This window comes from Micromys minutus, assembly GCF_963924665.1.
Source record: "Micromys minutus genome assembly, chromosome: 1".
Lineage (NCBI taxonomy): Eukaryota > Metazoa > Chordata > Mammalia > Rodentia > Muridae > Micromys > Micromys minutus.
Window position 1 is genome coordinate 55,871,835 of NC_137969.1, and position 18,433 is coordinate 55,890,267.

The 18,433-nt window shown below is 43.2% G+C and overlaps 1 protein-coding gene across 1 annotated transcript in view; it reads right to left on the bottom strand.

Annotated features, from left to right (window-relative positions):
- The window catches only part of ESRRG (estrogen related receptor gamma), a 514,466-nt gene that overhangs the window by 141,794 nt on the left and 354,239 nt on the right, over window positions 1–18,433 (bottom strand). The window contains exon 5 of the mRNA XM_080942069.1: window positions 3,664–3,780. Within this exon, the coding sequence (XP_080798195.1) occupies window positions 3,664–3,780 (117 nt within the window). The remainder of the gene's footprint in view (window positions 1–3,663; window positions 3,781–18,433) is intronic.

Sequence of the window (18,433 nt, forward strand, 5' to 3'; positions counted from 1 at the left end):
TAATCTCACACATCAAGCATAGTTCACTTAGATATAGTTCTGGCTTACTAGTACAGAGAAGGCCCGGGTACTTATTCCTGTGAGTGAGTGAGTGAGTTTACCCACAAAGCCATGAGTTCCTTCTCACCTACACTCAGCTATCTTCCTGCAGAGACACCCCTCAATTAATAGAAGTGCCAGACAGTGTGACTAAGAATTATCATTCTTTAAAACAGTCAAGCCCTCATTTTTCTATAAGGCTCCTTTTTAATGGAAACCTCCTCCGCTCCCCTCGGGCTGCGCTTTATGGCATACTTGGTGAATTGAATAAAAGATACTTGTTAAAGGAAGGAAGGTTTCCATCGAGGCTGTTGAAATCTGATTTCATCTCAGATTTGAGAACTAATGTTGTTTTTTGTTTAACCAGATTTTGCCTGTCAATTTCCAGACCTGCTGTGTCGTCCGCCTGTATGGACTGCTGTGGTCAACACAGGGGTTGTAGTAGCAAATTTTATTACGGACTGGTAATTGAATTGAACAGGTTTACATTTGAATAGATTTACTACGCCGTGATCTCTGACATACTGCACAGGACTCAAATCCCTGCACATCCATAAAGATACGTTTAAGACAGTATCACTCTTTCCAGGCTTAGGGAGCAAGCCTTGAGCCACGGAGGTGCCCAAGCATAATTGTGCATTTATATGCAGGTTGCGATGCAATATTTCACTGCATTCTTTAAGCATAAAAGAAAACAATATTCCGTGTTTCCACACGCCCGGCCCACGCAGGTTTTCAGAGAGAAGGGTAGCAGGCTCAGAGGGATGATATTTTGCCAACCAAGTGTTTGTGAGGAAGTAAAGGGGAAATAAATTATTATCTGAGCATGGCAGAACAGCAGCTCTTCCCTTGAAAACACATCCTCTAAAGACTAACATAACAAGTGCTGAGAGGTGCGAACCGTAGATAAAGAGCGGCCCGGCTTACTCTGCGCAAAGATGTTTAATTAAAGACAGCTTACACCTCTGCCTTCCTGCTCGCCTCCCCCAGATCCTTCTCCTGGAAACTATGAGAAACACGATCTAAGGAAAAAGCGGTGTCCCCGTTCATCTTTAAAGTCGAAACGGCAAATCAGATGGGTAAATTACAGTATCAGAATCAAACTAATCAAAGACCTGCATCTCCCGAGAAACGAAGGCTTGTCTCCACGCCCTGCACTGTTTGAAAACAAAACCGCACCTGAGGTATACTTTCGTGAACAAGGCTTCCACTGATACCAGCCTTTTCATTATATTCAAACAAATGGATTGCTTTTTAAGCGTGACGATTCTTCCATGTTCAGGGGCTTGCAGCCTTTCACTATTTTTCTTGTTTTGAGCACAAGTTTAGTTTAACTCTTTGCACTCAGTTTAAAGAAAAGCAAGGCCAAAACCTCACTGTTCGTCACTTACAGTATTCCCAATTACATTTTTATGAGATTTTTCTGCAACATGGGGAGGAAGTTCTACCCTGTGAATTAATTTCTGTATGCTACTCTGCCAGAGGGCTTAAAGCACTGGCTAAGCAAAGCTAATACCTTAAAATAGTATATCATCATCATCATTATCATCATCATCATCATCATCAGTTAAAACAGTGGTTCTCAACCTATGAGTTGTAAACCTCTTGGCTGAGTCCAGTGACCCTTCCACAGGGGCCACCCAAGGCCAAGAGAAAAGACAGATATTTACATTATGATTCACAACAGTAGCAAAATCACAGTTATGAAGTAGCAATGGAAATACTTTTATCCCTGGGGCAACCATGCCATGAAGAACTGTATCAAAGGACCATAGCATTAAGAGGCTGAGAACCACCGCTCCGTCCCCAGTGGGTTCCCATGTAAAACGCGCTCTGGGTCCTTTCCGTGTGGAACAATTGCAATGCTCCGAAGGAAACTGGCCTGTGCTTCGGTTAGGTGGGCCTGCTTTTTAGTCATGTAGTCAGCTCCGTCAAAAGTTATCCTTTGGACAGTTTCAGGTACATGTTTCTAGCAACCGAGGAGCTTCTGTGATACAGGTTGGAGGAGCACTACCTGGTAGTGTGGGAGGAGCCACATGCAAATTGAGCAGATGGATTGGAAACCAAATAATGGTTACCTATGATATCTCCTAACTGGGCCAAAGGCACGAAAATAAAAAGCTCCCTCCTCATTTTTATCCCCAGTCTTAGCCTGTCACCGTTCCCCACGAAGCCCTCCTTCCTTGTCTCTGCTTATAACTCACCTGTATGGGTCAGCCTAAGCCAGGCCTTCCCCTCATGGGGTCTCTTGCCATGACCTCCATATTTCACATAGCATACATGCTTTATATAATCACATTACTGCGTATCTCTTTCCTTTATCTTTCTACTTGGTCATCCCGTCTCAGCCGCCTTCCTGCAACACTTTAAAGTTGCAAGTTTGTTTGCCCACAGCTGTTCTCCAAGAAAAGCGCAGGCTGGAGACCAGATGGAGACGCAGAGCAGGCTTTAGCTTTTTCACTATACAAATAAAGGCCAGTTGAATAGGGCAGCAGCTCCATGTCCGCATTCTGTCCGCTGACTTTCTGCCATGCGGGCTGTGAGAGGGGCCACAGACAAGGTCTCGGACAGGTACAGAGCAGGTGGGATTACACAAACCCATTAACTGTGCAGTTAGTGAGGCTCCTCGTACAATGTGTCAGCTGCATATAAGTGAACTTCAAATGACACCAGAAAGGTAGCCGGGAGGGGTCCTGAGGTGACAGCAGATATGCTGTGCTGTAACCACACCTATGTATTTCTATAAATAATTCACCTAAGTTTGGTTTCAAGCTTCTCTCCCTGACCACACATTCATCTTGGTGTTTTATGGAAGCATCACGTTCGCTTTAAACTCTGAGGAGCTTTCAGAACACAGAGAAACAGATAAGTCCATGTTTATCTGCCAGATTTGCTTGTACTGAGATTGAACAACAACAAAAGCTCTATAAAGGTGGGTTTCTGAAAAAGAAGGAAACGTTTTTTTCTGTCTCACAACTGAATTACAATTTTGTCTTAAGTAAGCTGAAGCACACGGTAGGTCAGAAGCTCTGACACATGTGGGAGAGCAGAATGTCCTCTGCAGCCAGTAGGTTCACCTCTCCCTGAGGAAATCATCAAGTGTGGAAGTGCAGCCAGTGTGCTTGACACAGAACACACATCCCCTGGCTTTGTGTTCTCTGTGTAGATGCTTTCCCCAGCTGAAACCATGCAAGGCCATTACAGTGCCAAGGCAGGCATGGTGTTCAGTCAGAGAAATAACTACTGAAAGTCAGTTTGGAAAATAATGAAGATGACCTTAAACCCATAATTAGTTTCTTTAAAAAAAAATGGGAATGGGGTGCATTGTGGGTAGCTTCTTGCGTTGTCTGCATCTTTTCTGTGTATCTGTAAAGATCAAAGAATCAGACCCAGCCCCACACTGGGGGATTTGATCACAGGGTCTCACCTTCTGGTTGGTGCCGAGCTGCTAGCAGTGGGGTATTAAAAACTCTGGTCTCGAGAGTGTTCAATGTACCTACTGTGCCACCTTCTCTTGCTTTCCATGGAAATGATCTTGAGATCTGTTTGGATGCCCATCACCCCACACACACCCCTGTGCAGCCCACCAAACCCAGAGCACAAGGTTCTTAGCTGCCCACTTACCTTCTTTCAGCATGCCCACTTTGAGACATTTCATGAAGCGGCAGGCCTGGCAGGATTTGCGTCTGCGCTTTGTGATCTCACATTCATTCGTGGCCGGGCAGCTGTATTCGATGTTACCTGCAGCACAGAGTTCAAGAGAAAGAGGCCATCAGACTGGTGGGAGGCCATCAGACTGGTGGATCCGCAGAAATGGTGGTGTCCCAAAGAAAAGGTACTCTGGTATCCCCAACCCCAAAGTCATGTGACCCCAAAGACATGTCATGTGACAAGTGTCAGAAAGCTGGATGTGCTGCTGTAGCCACAGTTTGACATAATTTAGTACTTCCAGAGAGGCCGAGGCAGGAGGATTAACACAAGTCCAAAGCAGCTTGGGCTATAATGTAAGCTCTAGGCCAGCCAGAGTCACATAGTGAGACTGTTTTAAAAACACAAACAAACAAAGAAAAAGAATTATTTTAACCTCTCAATACCATATTCTACTCCAAGACTTTCTTTGTATCAGAACACTGTGGAAGATTGTTCCTACATGTAACAATGGAACAACAACCAACCACCGAGCAAAGCTGGCCCACACAAAGTACAGTCTTCTAGAAGAGATATTTTAGAGACTGTGCTCAAAAACACCAGAGACTAGAGAGCCGGTTCAGTGGCTCTGATCGCTCACTGCTCTTGCAGGGGACTCAGGCTTGATTCCCAGCACCCACATGGGACTTCTCCACAACTTCCTGTAACTCTACTTCTGAGGATTCTGTGCTCTCTTCTGGACTCTGCTACCATGCACAGCCAACTAGGCATACACGGGTACACATAGAGTAACATAACAACATCTAAAAACAAAACAACAAATTTTCAAAGAAAGCATCATATCTGGATCCCAGGTGTCAGTCCCTGTCTATGGTGACTCATGGGTTTGGGGACAATCTGCTTGTCCTTCTGGCTGCACACACATCACAGAGCTCAGTGATCCACAGTCCAATGTGGGATGTTGTGTAAGCCCCTGGCATCCAGGGTAGCAATGTCACAGCCCTTCCCACCAGTCTGGCCAGGCAGCGCTACCCAGGATGCTTCTTGGTGATGCTGAGGGTAAGGATGAAGGGAATAATGGCCGCCGTTTCCCTTTCCATCCTCATGGTGCTTATGACAGCATTTACATAATTAATTCCAAATACCATGCAATTGTGATAACAACAAACTAGTAAAGGTTATAGTTTAAACAGCAGACTGTTTCATTTTCTGCCATATATAACAACCTGAAGTAAAAACATCCGTGCAAACAGAAGTTCTGAACTTTCGATGTTGCTCTGAGACAATGAAGTGCATGCAGTGTGCTCTTGGCGGCCACGGCTTGTAAAGAAGCTGCCGTGAAAAATAAAGGCTGTCTCCACTATCAGCCTCGCTGCAGAGTGCTTGAAGGTCTCTGGCTACTTTCTAACCCTTTCCCCTCGTGATTAAGTGCATTAGTAACCTAATGAAAATGCATCCTGCTTATTGCCCTCTTGGGAAGGGGGAGGTCATTGCACTGAACGCATAAATTGTCATAGGAGACAGTCCGGGCATAATTGCAATTTTGCTGTTCCATGCTTGCTGTACTCAGGGTCCATCGAGTCCCCAGAAACATGCGCAGATCCAAGTAATTAGCATAGAAGGCTGCCTGGGACCACAGCATTGATGAAATATTTCAGAGTTAATCACACTTTGTAAACACTGATTTATATTGACTACCTTTCTGTGGACTGATGTGTCCTCATTAAATATCACATTAGTGCTTTGCAGGGTTGTTCTGAGACTCCACTACTCGCCAACTGCTAATTCGCCAGGAAGCGGTACCTAGCCACTTGGAACTACAGAAAATTGGTTAAGTATGCATGACTTAAAAAAAAAAAGTCTTGAGCATTAGAACTTGAGGTAAATTGACTGGCTAAATTAGCATTCTAATTCAAAGCAACTACTTTTAAAATGAGGTTAGATAATAGAAGTGATATTAACTGCATTAGCAGGAATAATATTCACCATCACCTTCTTCAGAAATATCACTCAGGGGCCGGCGAGATGCTTCATCCAGGAAAGTGCAGCTGCGTACGGCTTGACCATGTGAGCCCGTGTGAGCTCAGTCTCAGGAACCCATATGAAGACAGAAGAGAGAACCAATCGCACACCGTTGTGCACTAATCTCCACACAGAACTGGTTTTCACTCTACTTGTATTAGTTAATACCCTTTTTTTTTTAAAAAAAAAAAAAAAACATATTACTCAGGAAAAGGGCTGGCAAAATAGCCCAGCAGTAAATGCTAGATCGTCCTGGAAACCTGGGTTTTATCCTTGACTACCATGGTGGAACACAGTAGTAGTAGTAGTGATAGTAGTAGTAGAGTGAGAGACAATGGTAAGAATAGTAAGGTAAGTGGAGGCTGGCATGGTTAAAGCTGAGAATGAAGAAATTGGGAATCTGAGTGGTTTTCTTCAAACGTCCCCAGAAATCTAATTTGTATCGAAATTGTTGCTACAATTTTGTTTGTTTCTAATCTTGCCTTTGGTCTGGCTTTGTGGCTAGAACCTGGGGTCTGTCAAAAGAAACTAGGCTAGAACTGAGCTATATCCCCAACCCTGTTTTTATATTTTGAAATTCCCTTTGAAACAGTTTCCCTACGTCCCCTAGACTAGCCTGAAGCTTGCACCCTTGCCCCAGCCTCCAGAGTAGCTAACCGAACGCTGGTGATCTAGTAGTGTTCGGCTCCCAGAGCCTCACATTCTCTATGATTCTCTCCATATTTATCTCAAAGGGAACTCTAACATGTCCTGTTGATGGATGACGGGACAATTACAAACACTGGGAACCAATGCTCGTCAGACATCGTGTCTGGCCATTCCTAGTCTCTAAAATTAGCACGCTGTAACGGCTCACGTTCACCATGGAGGCATGAGCATCGGGCTCAGGCCTACAGCTCAGCGACATCAACTTCTGCCACAAGGCACATCACACGCACAAATGGGACTGGCTGCCTTTTCACCCTTCTTTGGAGACCTTGTTCTCATCCTTTATGGCAGGAGGTTGTCGGGCAGGAGCAAGCTCAGACGTGGACCTGCGAAGGTTCCCATCCTGATGGAAGGCCTCCAGACTTCGTGCCTTAGTCAGGATGGGTGCTGCAGTTTGCGCTGTCTCTTCCCAGGGCTGCCTTGCTCACCTCTCCACCCGAATTGAAAACAAAGGGACTAAGCTCAGTGTTCAGAGCTATCAATCCCAGCACTTCGGAAGCTGAAGTTCGAGGGCTGCCCAGAGTCCCAGGCTCGTTTAGATGCAGTAATAAATAATAGAATAAATAAAATAAAATCAAAACCACCTGCCTAGCATGTTTAAGGCCTTCAGCTTGACCCCCAGCACCACACATGTGTGTGTGTGTGTGCATGCACACACACATAAATGCTGCCCTTCTGAGTTAAATGGAAGCTATCCAGCTACCACAAGGTCCTTTCCCAATATAACTCTCATCTACTTTTCCGGCAATATCACAATTATTACCTCACATGAACTTTCAGATCCAGCCAATTTCATTTATTCATTTTTTTTTTTTTGCTGCATGTCCTTCAAGACTCCCCTCTGAGAATGATCTATTTCTGCCCCTCTTTTCTTCTTAAAATTATTTCCAAGACTCAGTGTTCAACTCCAATTCCATTCCAATCATTTATGAAAACTTCTCAGACCATTCTAGCAGGAAATGACTTCTGGGATGCCTGTCTTTGGAAGTGCTATCATCTGATACAGACAGGTCATCTTTTTGTTAGTTCTCTGCATATGCATGATACCTACTAGACAGGAAGACCGTGGAGGACAGGAGCCAATTCTTAGGGAGTGGAAACATCTCCAACCAACGGCTGTGGTGACTCAGGAGGAGAGGGGACAAGGTGTGATTGTGTCCTGGGCTTGTCATCTGCAACTGGAGAGGGAGAGACAGGCAGAGCTCCAGAGCTCACTGGCCTGGTTCGCAAGCCACAGGTCAGTGAGTTCATTGTCTCAAAAGAAGGAGAAGTAGACTGTGGCTGAGGAGTAAAACCCAAAGTTGACCCCCCTGTTCTCCATGGAAACATGTATACTGCATGTGTATACATGCACACAGACACACACACACACATGCACACAGGTACATGTGCACTCATTCACACACATATGAACACACACATACATACATACATATACATACACTCATTCACATGTGCATGCATGCTCACAGAGATTATACTTAGTAAAGTCAATGACATAGGTAAAAATGTCTGAAAAGTGAGTCAGTAAACACACCGGTGTAATGGATTCTTCTCAACATCGCAGAAAATGTAAAGGCATCTTTCTAACAACCTCCCCATGATGGGGCTGGGAGTGAAGCTCAGGTACGGTGCTTACTTGGTGTGCAGAAATCCTGGGTTCAACTCCAGCAGCATTTAAAAACAGGAGTAGGGGTGCAGGCTTGAACCCAAGCACTTTAGAGGTAGAGGCAGGGGGATGGGAGGTTCAAGGTCAGGCTGAGATAAAATAAGCCTTTATTAAAAAAAAACTTTTTTCACAAGGCAGTTTCACATTTTTATATTCTTCATAACATATATGCACACATATATACATATATGTGTGTCCTCCATAATATATATATACATGTATACATTTATGTGTCTTTAATAATATATATATACGCACATATATACATATATGTGTGCTTTTTATAATATACACACACATATATACATATATGTGTCCTTCATTTTATATATATATATACACACACATATATATATGTGTGTGTGTGTCTTTTGTAATATATACATATATATACACACATATATGTGTATGTCTTTTATAATACATATACACATATATACATATATATATATGTGTATGTCCTTCATAATATATATACACATATGTATTCGTATGTGTATCCTTCATAATATATATGCACACATATACATATATGTGGCCTTAATTTTATATATATGTATATATACATATATATGTGTCCTTTATAATACACACACACACATACAAATTCAACTTAGGGGCATAGGATTTGTTTACAATGAATTGGGGATCTTCATGAACATTCTGTCTTAAGGAATTCTTAACACAGGAAGATGACAACCTTGGTCTCCCTAAGCAACTCTGGCTTATGACTGGAAAAACAAGTCAGCATGGCTCTAAGTAAGTTATTTGCTAGAGGGAAACCTCGTTTCCATGGCTTCCCATGGAGTTCCTTGGCTCACTGTTGTCTGTGGTCACCCAGACATCAACATCTTTGATCGGTGTTACAGGCTACTGTGATTTTGCCCTTCAAATACCTTCCCTGCTGCTTTATAAAGTCAATTAAAGAGTCATTTTACATTAAAAATGTGCCACCCCTAAGTACCCGGATAACAATGTTGCAGACACTTTGGTAATGGTTCAAAGACTTTCTTCCCACTGGAACACAGCCTCTCTATGGGACGCTTGTTTTCCTCCAAGTCACTAAAAGTAGAAACTAGACATAAATAAATAAATAATCCAATTTTTTAAATCTCTAATATATCTGGCTATCTGGAACATTCTCCTGGGTAAAGTCAGCCAGGAGACAACAGAAGGTCTTGTTCCCAGCATGCGTTCTCATTGTAGACAAAGAGTTTTCATGGATTATAGCGCATGATTTTCTGGGACACATTTGTTAGGTGGCATTGGGGACTGAGTGGGGCAGCTGCTAATGACATGGCTGGACTTGTCCCCGGTTTTGTCGATAGCCGGGGTAATACACTCCTCTGCCTCAGGAGTGAGATCCACGTGGAAGCTTGGGGTCCTACTACCTGGCTGCCAGGAGTGGGGGAGGTCCTACCAGTGGGAGTGGTGGAGCATTTATAACATCTCCTGGCAGCCTTGCATGAATTCCTGGTCTCTGGTTACTTATTTCAGTCTTTCGTACAATTAGTTTGCAGGCAATGTAATTTCCTTACTCACTACTTAACAGAGTCTCGCAGCTTTCTGGCGGGCAGAATAACGGGGTGTGTGCGGAACTCCAGCCTAGAGAGCCAGCAGATAATTTGTGGGTTCCATTCAGTCACCAACTACACTTCTACTCTTTGACAGTGAAAGGGCTGAGTGCTAGAAATTAGCACGGCATCTCAGGATAAAGATATCTGTCAAATCTTTACTCTGGTTCTCCTACGGGGTAACCTCTCCCTTGCACCTAGAACTTCTAAGTGAGCCCTCTTTGTCACGCATCCTCTCCTCCCCAAGATCAAGCCAATTCCAAAGCCACTATCTGTTCCCCCGACTTGCCTGAGTTTTATAGACAAAGCCAAATGGTTATAGCTGACAACCACAGCACATTTGCACGTCACTGTACATGGAAGTTTGGCTGAACACCCATGTATGTGGGAGGTGTGCCCTTCATCACTCTCCACGGTATTTTCTTGAGGCAGGCTCTGTCACTGGACCCTGAGTATCATTATCTCTTATCAGGCAACCACAGGGACTCTCTTGTTCTGTTTCCCTGTTCCCTCTTCCTTCTCTGGACCCTCTTCTCCATCACTATGGTCACAGGTGCAGGCAGCCACACCCAGCTGCCTTTCTCAGGATCCGACTTCAGGTCTGAAGTAAAACTGTAAGTAAGGGCCATAATGGCCTGGTGGCACAGATTGCTGGATTTTGAACATGAAGCGGACACTTAATCCCCAAATAGGAATGAAATATGCCTTAAAGACAAGAGACTTAAAGGAACCACAAGCACGTGGTTTGCAGACCCAGAGAGAGGGTTGGAGATATAGCTTAGTTGGAAAGTTGCTGACTTGGCAGGCAGGAGGCCCTGGGTTTGATCAGGTAAAGCTGATACTCGCTTGCCTCTCAGGGAGCTCTTCTCTGGTCCTTACCCAGCTTGATTCTGTCTCTGTGAACTAACTGTCCCTCCACCCCAGCTGTACTTTAGGACAGAGGCATCCTAGGGCTGTATACAGTGAAGTCCACAGACCATAGAGAACACTTGCTATTTGTTAATATTTTCAAGCCAGCATCTTATTATGTTGCCTAGGTTGGCCTTGGGCTCAAGTGAACTTATTGCCCTTTTCTACTAAGTAGTTAGGCTTCCAGGAGCAAACCCAAACAGTTGCTACCCAACTGGCTTTTTAGGGACTCTATTCCTTACTGCTCTGTTTTTGAATTTGGGACTCAATTGTTCATCAAAAAATTAGATAGCAAGAAAAAAGAGAGAGAAGGAAAGAGAGAAAGTTTATGTTCAGAAAGAAAAGAAACCACATGTTCTCCCTCATATGGGCCCTAGCCTATAATGTCTACATGTATATATTTTTTAGAATGCACACATAGGTATAACATTTAGAAAAGAGAACACAAAAGGGTAAGGGATAAGATACTAATGTTACATTCTGAGTATATTGTTTACAAGTTCTCTTCAGAAAGATGATACACTGTAGATATTTGAGCCCTGTGACTTTGCCATCCATAGAGGGAAGGCTATAGACTTATTCATCCCCTTTATAAAGTATCTTGACATCTGCCCCAGTGATTTCTATTCAGGTGCCTACACAAGGGGCTATAGCCACAAACACCAATGGCCCCAGTTAGCCTTGGATGCCATGTGCACACAGGAACACCCTCTGTGCTGATGGAGCGCTAATCCCGGAGACCAGGTGACACCCCCAGTATCACAGAGCTCACAAGTGCCCGAGGCAGGTTTTGAACCTGGAAAGATTTGCTCCAAAGCCTGCACTCTTAAGTACCAGGCATTACTGCTTAACTCTAATCTTTGGAAAGTCATTACTGACTGCCAACTCACCTCAGAAATGCAGCGTACCCACCCTGTTCTCTGAGCTGTCTCTTTGTGTTGCCCTTGTGGGTGTGACAGTTGTTGGACAGAAAGGACATTTTGAAGCCTGACCCAGGAGCCTGGGATGAGAGGGTGAGGGTGGATCTTGGCATTGTCTTTTGCTGTTGTCTGCCTTGTGGGACCAGGGCAGCTGTTGGGGTAGGATAGAGTTGCTTTTAGAGAGGAATCTCTCAACACCTCAGGGAGAAATCCTTCACCTAGTTTCTGTGCCACCATGGTCAGTGGCTAGTTTAATTCCACAGAAGCTAAACAGAGCAGGTCACCAAAGCAACGGGTGTCAGGTTGTACACAAAGCAGTTTGAAGATCCCAGAATAATGCTATTGTTCATGAAGGGAAAGAGCGGACTCCATGGTCACCGGGGCATGCTCAAAAATACATTTAAAGGGACATGATAAATGTCTAACAACAACAAAAATGTGTGTGCTGCAGATCCATGTGGAGACTGAGGCAGGGCGATCTTGAGCTGGAGGGTAGCCTCAGCTACACTAAACCCAGAGCCTTGCATGTACTAGGTGAGTATTCTCCCAGTGAGCTACTGCTAGTCCTCCTTCAGTTTTTAAGTTTCTGTAAGGGTAAGGCTAATCTCACAGAAGCCCTTATAGAAGGGTCACCACAGCCATAGGAAAACATCATATCTGAGCTGACCATAATCCAAATTGTCTGTGCTCTATATCAACATCACCTTTTCTCTTCCTGTGAGTATAAGCAAGTACACATATCCAGCTTCGAAAACACACAGGCTTAACTATGAGCTGGGTACATAGGCCAGTGATGAAGAGCTTGCTGTACAAGAATGAGGAACTAAATTCACATCCCTGGTATCCAGGTGCGGAAGCACCTTCCTGTGATCTCAGTGGACAGAGTTGGACATGGGATCGAGTCGATCAGCAAAATCCAAGTTCAATAATAGAAAGGGTGAGGACCAGCTGTGGTCATCTTGCCTACACAGATATATGTGGGCACGAGCTCTCATTTACCCACTGGCCTTCCTCAAATGGAAACAAAGTGAATAGAGCAGGTACACAGAGTGCTCATCAGAACATAATGTGGTTATGTTCAGATTCGCTGGGAAGGAATGTTCAGAATTTAAGCTGGAACAGCAGAACCACAGGCCAAGAGTGTAGCTCAGTTGAAACAGTGCTTACTTGGCCCTGAGCTACATCCCAATACTGTTTAAGGAAGGCCAGCTGGGATATGCCTAAAATATGTTGGTGGGCAAAGGCCAAAGGATCAGAAGTTCATAGGTCATCCTTCAGCCATACACTGAGTTCAAGGTCAGCCTAGCTATAGGTTATTCCTCAGGGATGAATTGACAGGCATACATTACAATGTTCTTTCACAAAGTAGCCAAGTAAGCCAAACATGAGACCTGATTTGATGCCATGGAAAGGACCTTCCCTGTTGTAATTGAGAATTGAATGTTCTCCTCCTTCTGAATGATATTTATGATTAGAAAACAAGAGAGACAAGACACCAGTTCTAAGCCACCTGCTGCTGTGGTTGTAAAGTGTGTGTATAAGTAGACCGCCATTCTCCGTCAACCCTGAGGAGAGGTCCATCCAGAAGGCTCGGGGAGAGAGGTAGTGCTGCCAAGTCTCATGAGCTAAGTTTCATCCCCAGAAACTCATGTGTGGTGGAGAAACAATTCCTAAAAGTTGTCTACTGACTTCTATATGTGTACTGTGGCTTATACACATACACACACACAAACACATAGACAGACAGACACACACAAAGATACATATATACATAAAGATACATAGACACAAATACATACAACAGACACACACAGAGACAGACAGACAGATAGACACACACACATACACACGCACAAACACACACACACACACCAATAAATACATCAGTAAATACCAACCAATCAACCAAACACCCAAAGAAAACCAGTCTAGAGTGTCAGTCCTGCAATCCCAGTACTGAAGATTTCAAGACAGGGAGATTACTCACATCCCAGGCCAAAATGGGCTAGAGTAAGTTCTTGTCTACAACACCAAACAGACTAACAGTGAAATTACCCTGTCCCTTGAAACTAAAGGCTGTGTGTAAGTGCCTGCGTTATGTGCGTAAGTGTGACTGTGCACACATGGACATGTATTTCATGATCAGCCTGGGTCTAGCCAACCTGGGGCTAGCTGAGCCCGGTGTGGAACTAAGGGTCTGCAGAGAGAAGGCCCAGTGGTGCAGGGCCGGGCTGAGCTCTCAGCTTTAAACTTGAGGGATTTCTGGAAAGGAATGATAAAGCAGTGGGTAGTTTTAAGCCTTAAGTCTGACTGTCTCCTGTCTAAAAACCTTCGAATTATCTAATCATAGCCTTTGTACTATTCTTAACTCCAGACTTTCATTTTATTTTAACAACTTAATGGAGAAAAAAAAAAATGCTCACTGACTACAATCTCTTGAGGAAAATACAGTCTAAAATTACCCAAATGCTTTAAAGACCTTTAACATGTCTAACTCAGAGCCAGGACTGTGGGCCCTGGTGTTGCTGAGAGGCACTTGCTCCTCACACTTCAGTGTCTGGAGCTAGGGAAGCACATAGTGGTGGCATCACTGCTGTCCTGGGATGATAAAGAAGATTATAAGGAGCATTAAAACAACACGAGCTCATGGTAAAAAGTAATATATTCACTGTTGACAGTGGGCATGTGGCTCCAGTAAAGAGCCACTCTAGTCTTGCGGGGAATCCAGCCACTGTGCCATGCAACTCAGAATCACCTATAATGTATTTTATTACAGTATTACTATTACAACCTAGAAAACTGTGGACTGCCTGCTTATGTAATTACCTGTGAATAAATCCAAAGAGGTAAAAGACAACAACATCAACAACAACAAAAACAACAACAACAACAATCAACTTTAAATGTGGGCATGTAGGAAATTCCTAAAAAAAAAAAAAAAAAAAAAAAAAATGAACCATCATATTAAAGTCATTAAGAAAGACAATAAAATAAAATAAAACAAGAAATGACAAGTGCTGGAGAGGATATGGGGGAGGGAGGGGCACAGTGGTATAGAAAAGAGTAAAGGTATTCTTCAAAAACCACACACATGTACAAAATTAGTTAGAGCTGAGTGGGTGGGAGTCAGGGGTGGAATTAGGGACTGAGTCAGAGTCTTACAGATGTCAGACAGATGTGCTATGACTAACCTACATCTTCCACTGTGGCTCAGGATCTGGCTAACTTGCCCAGGGTGACCTTGAAGAAACTATGCAGACAGAAGGCATTGAACATTTGGATCCTCTCGCCTCAGCCTTCAGATCAGAACAGAGCATTTTATGCAGATATTTGCATACCGAAACCACATACTCATGACTTACATAGCCACAAAGTAGATACATCTTAAATGTCCACCAGGAGATGAATGGAATTTTTTTAAAGCCTCATATGCACAATAGATTGTTCATTCAGTTTTCAAAAAGACCATTCTGGAATATACCACAGCATGCCATGGATGGACTTTGAGGACTTTAGAATAAGTGACAACCACAAGAAAATGTATAAACGCTGTGGCTGACGATTTAATCAAGGGTAGAACACATGTCTACCCTCTGCAAGGCTCTGCATTCCATTCCTAGCACCAAAAGAATAATATTGCATGGTCCTCCTGGCTATTGGCTATGTTATGGTTCTGTGAGTGCAGTTGCCCAGGGCTGGTGGCAGGAAGACAAAGGGCGTTGTTATGTTGGGGAGAGTGCCAGGGTCACAGCTGAAACTAATGATATGCTACTCACCCACATGAACACAGTTGACACCATCTCTTTGTACAATTAGAGTGGCTAAGGTTCCAAACTTATGCTTTTTTAACCATAACTCAAACCAAGTTCCAATACCATATCTACTGATTACAGTCTTAGAGATGGAGGGTGGGCTCCCTGGAAGACCATGAGTGTCCAAGGGTCCAGATTTAATCTCCAGTACCAAGCACACAAATGTACATGGATGTAAGTTCCAAATTCTTCACCAGAATCCCTCACCAAAATCTTGCACTTAGGTGAAAGTTCTAGAATGTTTGAGTACACACCAGTGACCAGAACATTTGGTATCCCTCAATAATAATTGAAAACTGGATTTATTTAGTTCCCAAGAGAGTGACTAATAACCTTTAAGTCCTAAGAAGCTATTTAGGTTTATTAAGTAATAAAATAACTCTAGGCTTCACCAAGAAAGGAGAGCAACCCTGCCTGCCCTATGCCTCAAAATGTGTCTGTTTCCCATTGATTGATTGGTTGGTTGGTTGATTGATTGATTGGTTGGCAGATTGATTGACCTATTGACTAGCTGTGCTCAGGATTAAACTCAAGACCTCACATTAGAAAGCAAGGACTCTACCACTGAGCCATGCCCTCAGCCCTGGACTTCAACTTTTAACAGATTATGTTTGTTTTCTCCTGGGTCTCAAAACTCACATTAACCCAAATCTTCTCATTGGTCACCAGAAAATCACCCCAACCCAGAAGGAACCCCTGATGACCCTACTCTCAAGAATTATTTCTCTTTCTTTCCGGTGGATACTCTCAGCTGCTCTACCTCCTCTTATCCATAGCTAAGTTTGGCTTGGTGGAAGAAATCAAGTTGTTTCATTATATATAAGCAAGCATCTTCGAGCCACAAAGCATAAAGTTTTACCCTAAAGCAGTTAATGTGCGCTGAAGCTTTTTAAAAGAAGATTTGTTTTGTTATGACTAGTCAGGCATAGTCATGTGGGATATCACTATAAGTTCAAAGCTACTCAGCAAACCCTTGTCTTAAAAAAACAAACAAACAAACAAAAATTCTGAAAATAATGTGCCAGTAAACTGAACTTCTCAGAAGTCTGAGAGTTGAGGCAGGAGGATTTCTGCTAGTTCAAAATGAGGCTAGATGTAAAATGTTGCATCAAAGAAACCAATGATAATACATTTCTTTTAAAGACTTTTAAAGACTTGTTTTCTAATCCAGGGGTGTTGAGGATAACTAACTATTCGTTTGTCAACAAAGGTACAGGCTCCTTTGTTTGCGTTTATCTTGTAATCAAAGAATTGCTTCCAGCCTCATCAGTCAACAGATAACACTGATTACAGTGTCCGGTGCTGGGGAAAAGTCCATTGAACTGAGGCAAGATACCAGATCACCTCACTCCCTGCGAAATCCCAGTTCTAGGGGAAAGATTCTACTTGGCAAACTGGGCAGGACTGAAAGAGGGACAGACCCAAACCTCCTGGAGTCTGGAGGACTGCACCAGGCTGAAGCAGAGCAACTCTGGAGGAATCTTTAGCCTAAAAGAGGCGAGGTGACTGCTGTCTTCCAGTGAGTGTCTTGGAGGCAGGGTGTGTAAGAAGATGGGTTTAGGATCCCTTGCTACTGTGGAAGGAAACCTCGTGCTAGCTTTAGTCTCAGGACTTGATCAGAGTTTCTAATCAGAGATTTGGTTAAACAGTGAGAGAGTCGTGAATGTACTTCTGTACACAAAAATAAGATAAAATAAAAAATAAAAATGGCTGAGCAAGAGACCTGAGGAACAGCTTGCTCTCTGGCTAAAAGCATGGGCTGCTTTTACTGAGGACCTGGGTTTGATTCCCAGAGCCCATGTGCACATGTGAAGATAGTTTAGTACTAGTGACAGCTTCATTTTTTTCTAGGTTTTGTAACACAGGCCCTGTTTCAAGGGCACTAACAGAGAGAGTGCCTCCTTTTACCTATATTACAGTCTCATTTAAAATACAAAATCGGCAGCATGCTTTTAGAGATGACTAAAGGGCATGTTATTATTATTATTATTATTATTATTATTATTATTATTATTATTATTATTAAAGTTATAGTCATTGCTCCTGTGTCGTCACAATTAGAGCACTGTATTTCTGTTTTGGAGACTGAATCCTATCCCAGACTGGCCTGTTCATCGCTGCATTGGTGAGAAACTTGTGATCCTCCTGCCTCCACCTTCAGAGTGCTAGGGTCACGTGAATATCCCACAATGCCTGGATTCTTTGTGGTGCTGGGGATGGGGCCCAGAAGTTCATAAATGCCAACTGAGTCCTATCCAAAGCTCTTTGTGTGTTTGTTTTAGTGCTGGGGAGGTGTGACTTTGTGTATTACAGGGAACTGCGCTATCACTGAACTACCCTAAGATAACTTAAAAATAAAATAATAATAATCCATGTGGTATCACATCATATCTTCTCATTTCTCCCCCAAACACTCTGAAGAGACATAGTGATAAAACAGGAGCCTGGAAATGCTGCAGAGCAATCACTCAAAAGGTTAATTCTGCTTGCATAAGTCGACAGTGTATATACAGCTAAGCATTAAATGTGGTGCGAGGAGTTTCACTGCGTCTGGGAGTAAAGCTCATCTTACATTTGCCTTGAAAGAATCAAGGCCCTTGGGTTCAGTCACCAGTACCACAAAGTGAAGTAAATGTCTATTTTTTTTTTTTAAGAATTTCCTCTCTGAATACCTCACACCCTCACACGACAGAGTTCTTAGCAACTGACTCCCAACTGGAACAGACACTCTGGAAACTAGATATCAGAATAATACACACACATACACACACACACATTCAAGTGGCTTTCAAAAGTGCAGCTTGTGTGCCATATTCCTAAAATACACACAAACAAATATTAGATGTTCTTCCTTCTGACATGGCAGTTTCTATAGTAAAACCAGAGAAGGGAAAATGCAGTAAGGACTTTTGAGTTTTATTTGCCAGCCCTAGATTAAAACTGACCAGACATGGGAAATAGTGCTCTTGTAATGCTTACTCTCAGGAGGATGAGGCAGGAGCACTGAGAGTTTGAGGCCAGCTGGACCTATGTGAGAATGAGAAGATTGCAACTTAATCCCTGAGAATCATCACTCTGGCTTTACATAATCCCAAAACCCAGCATTTTAAATCAAACATCAATTACTTTATC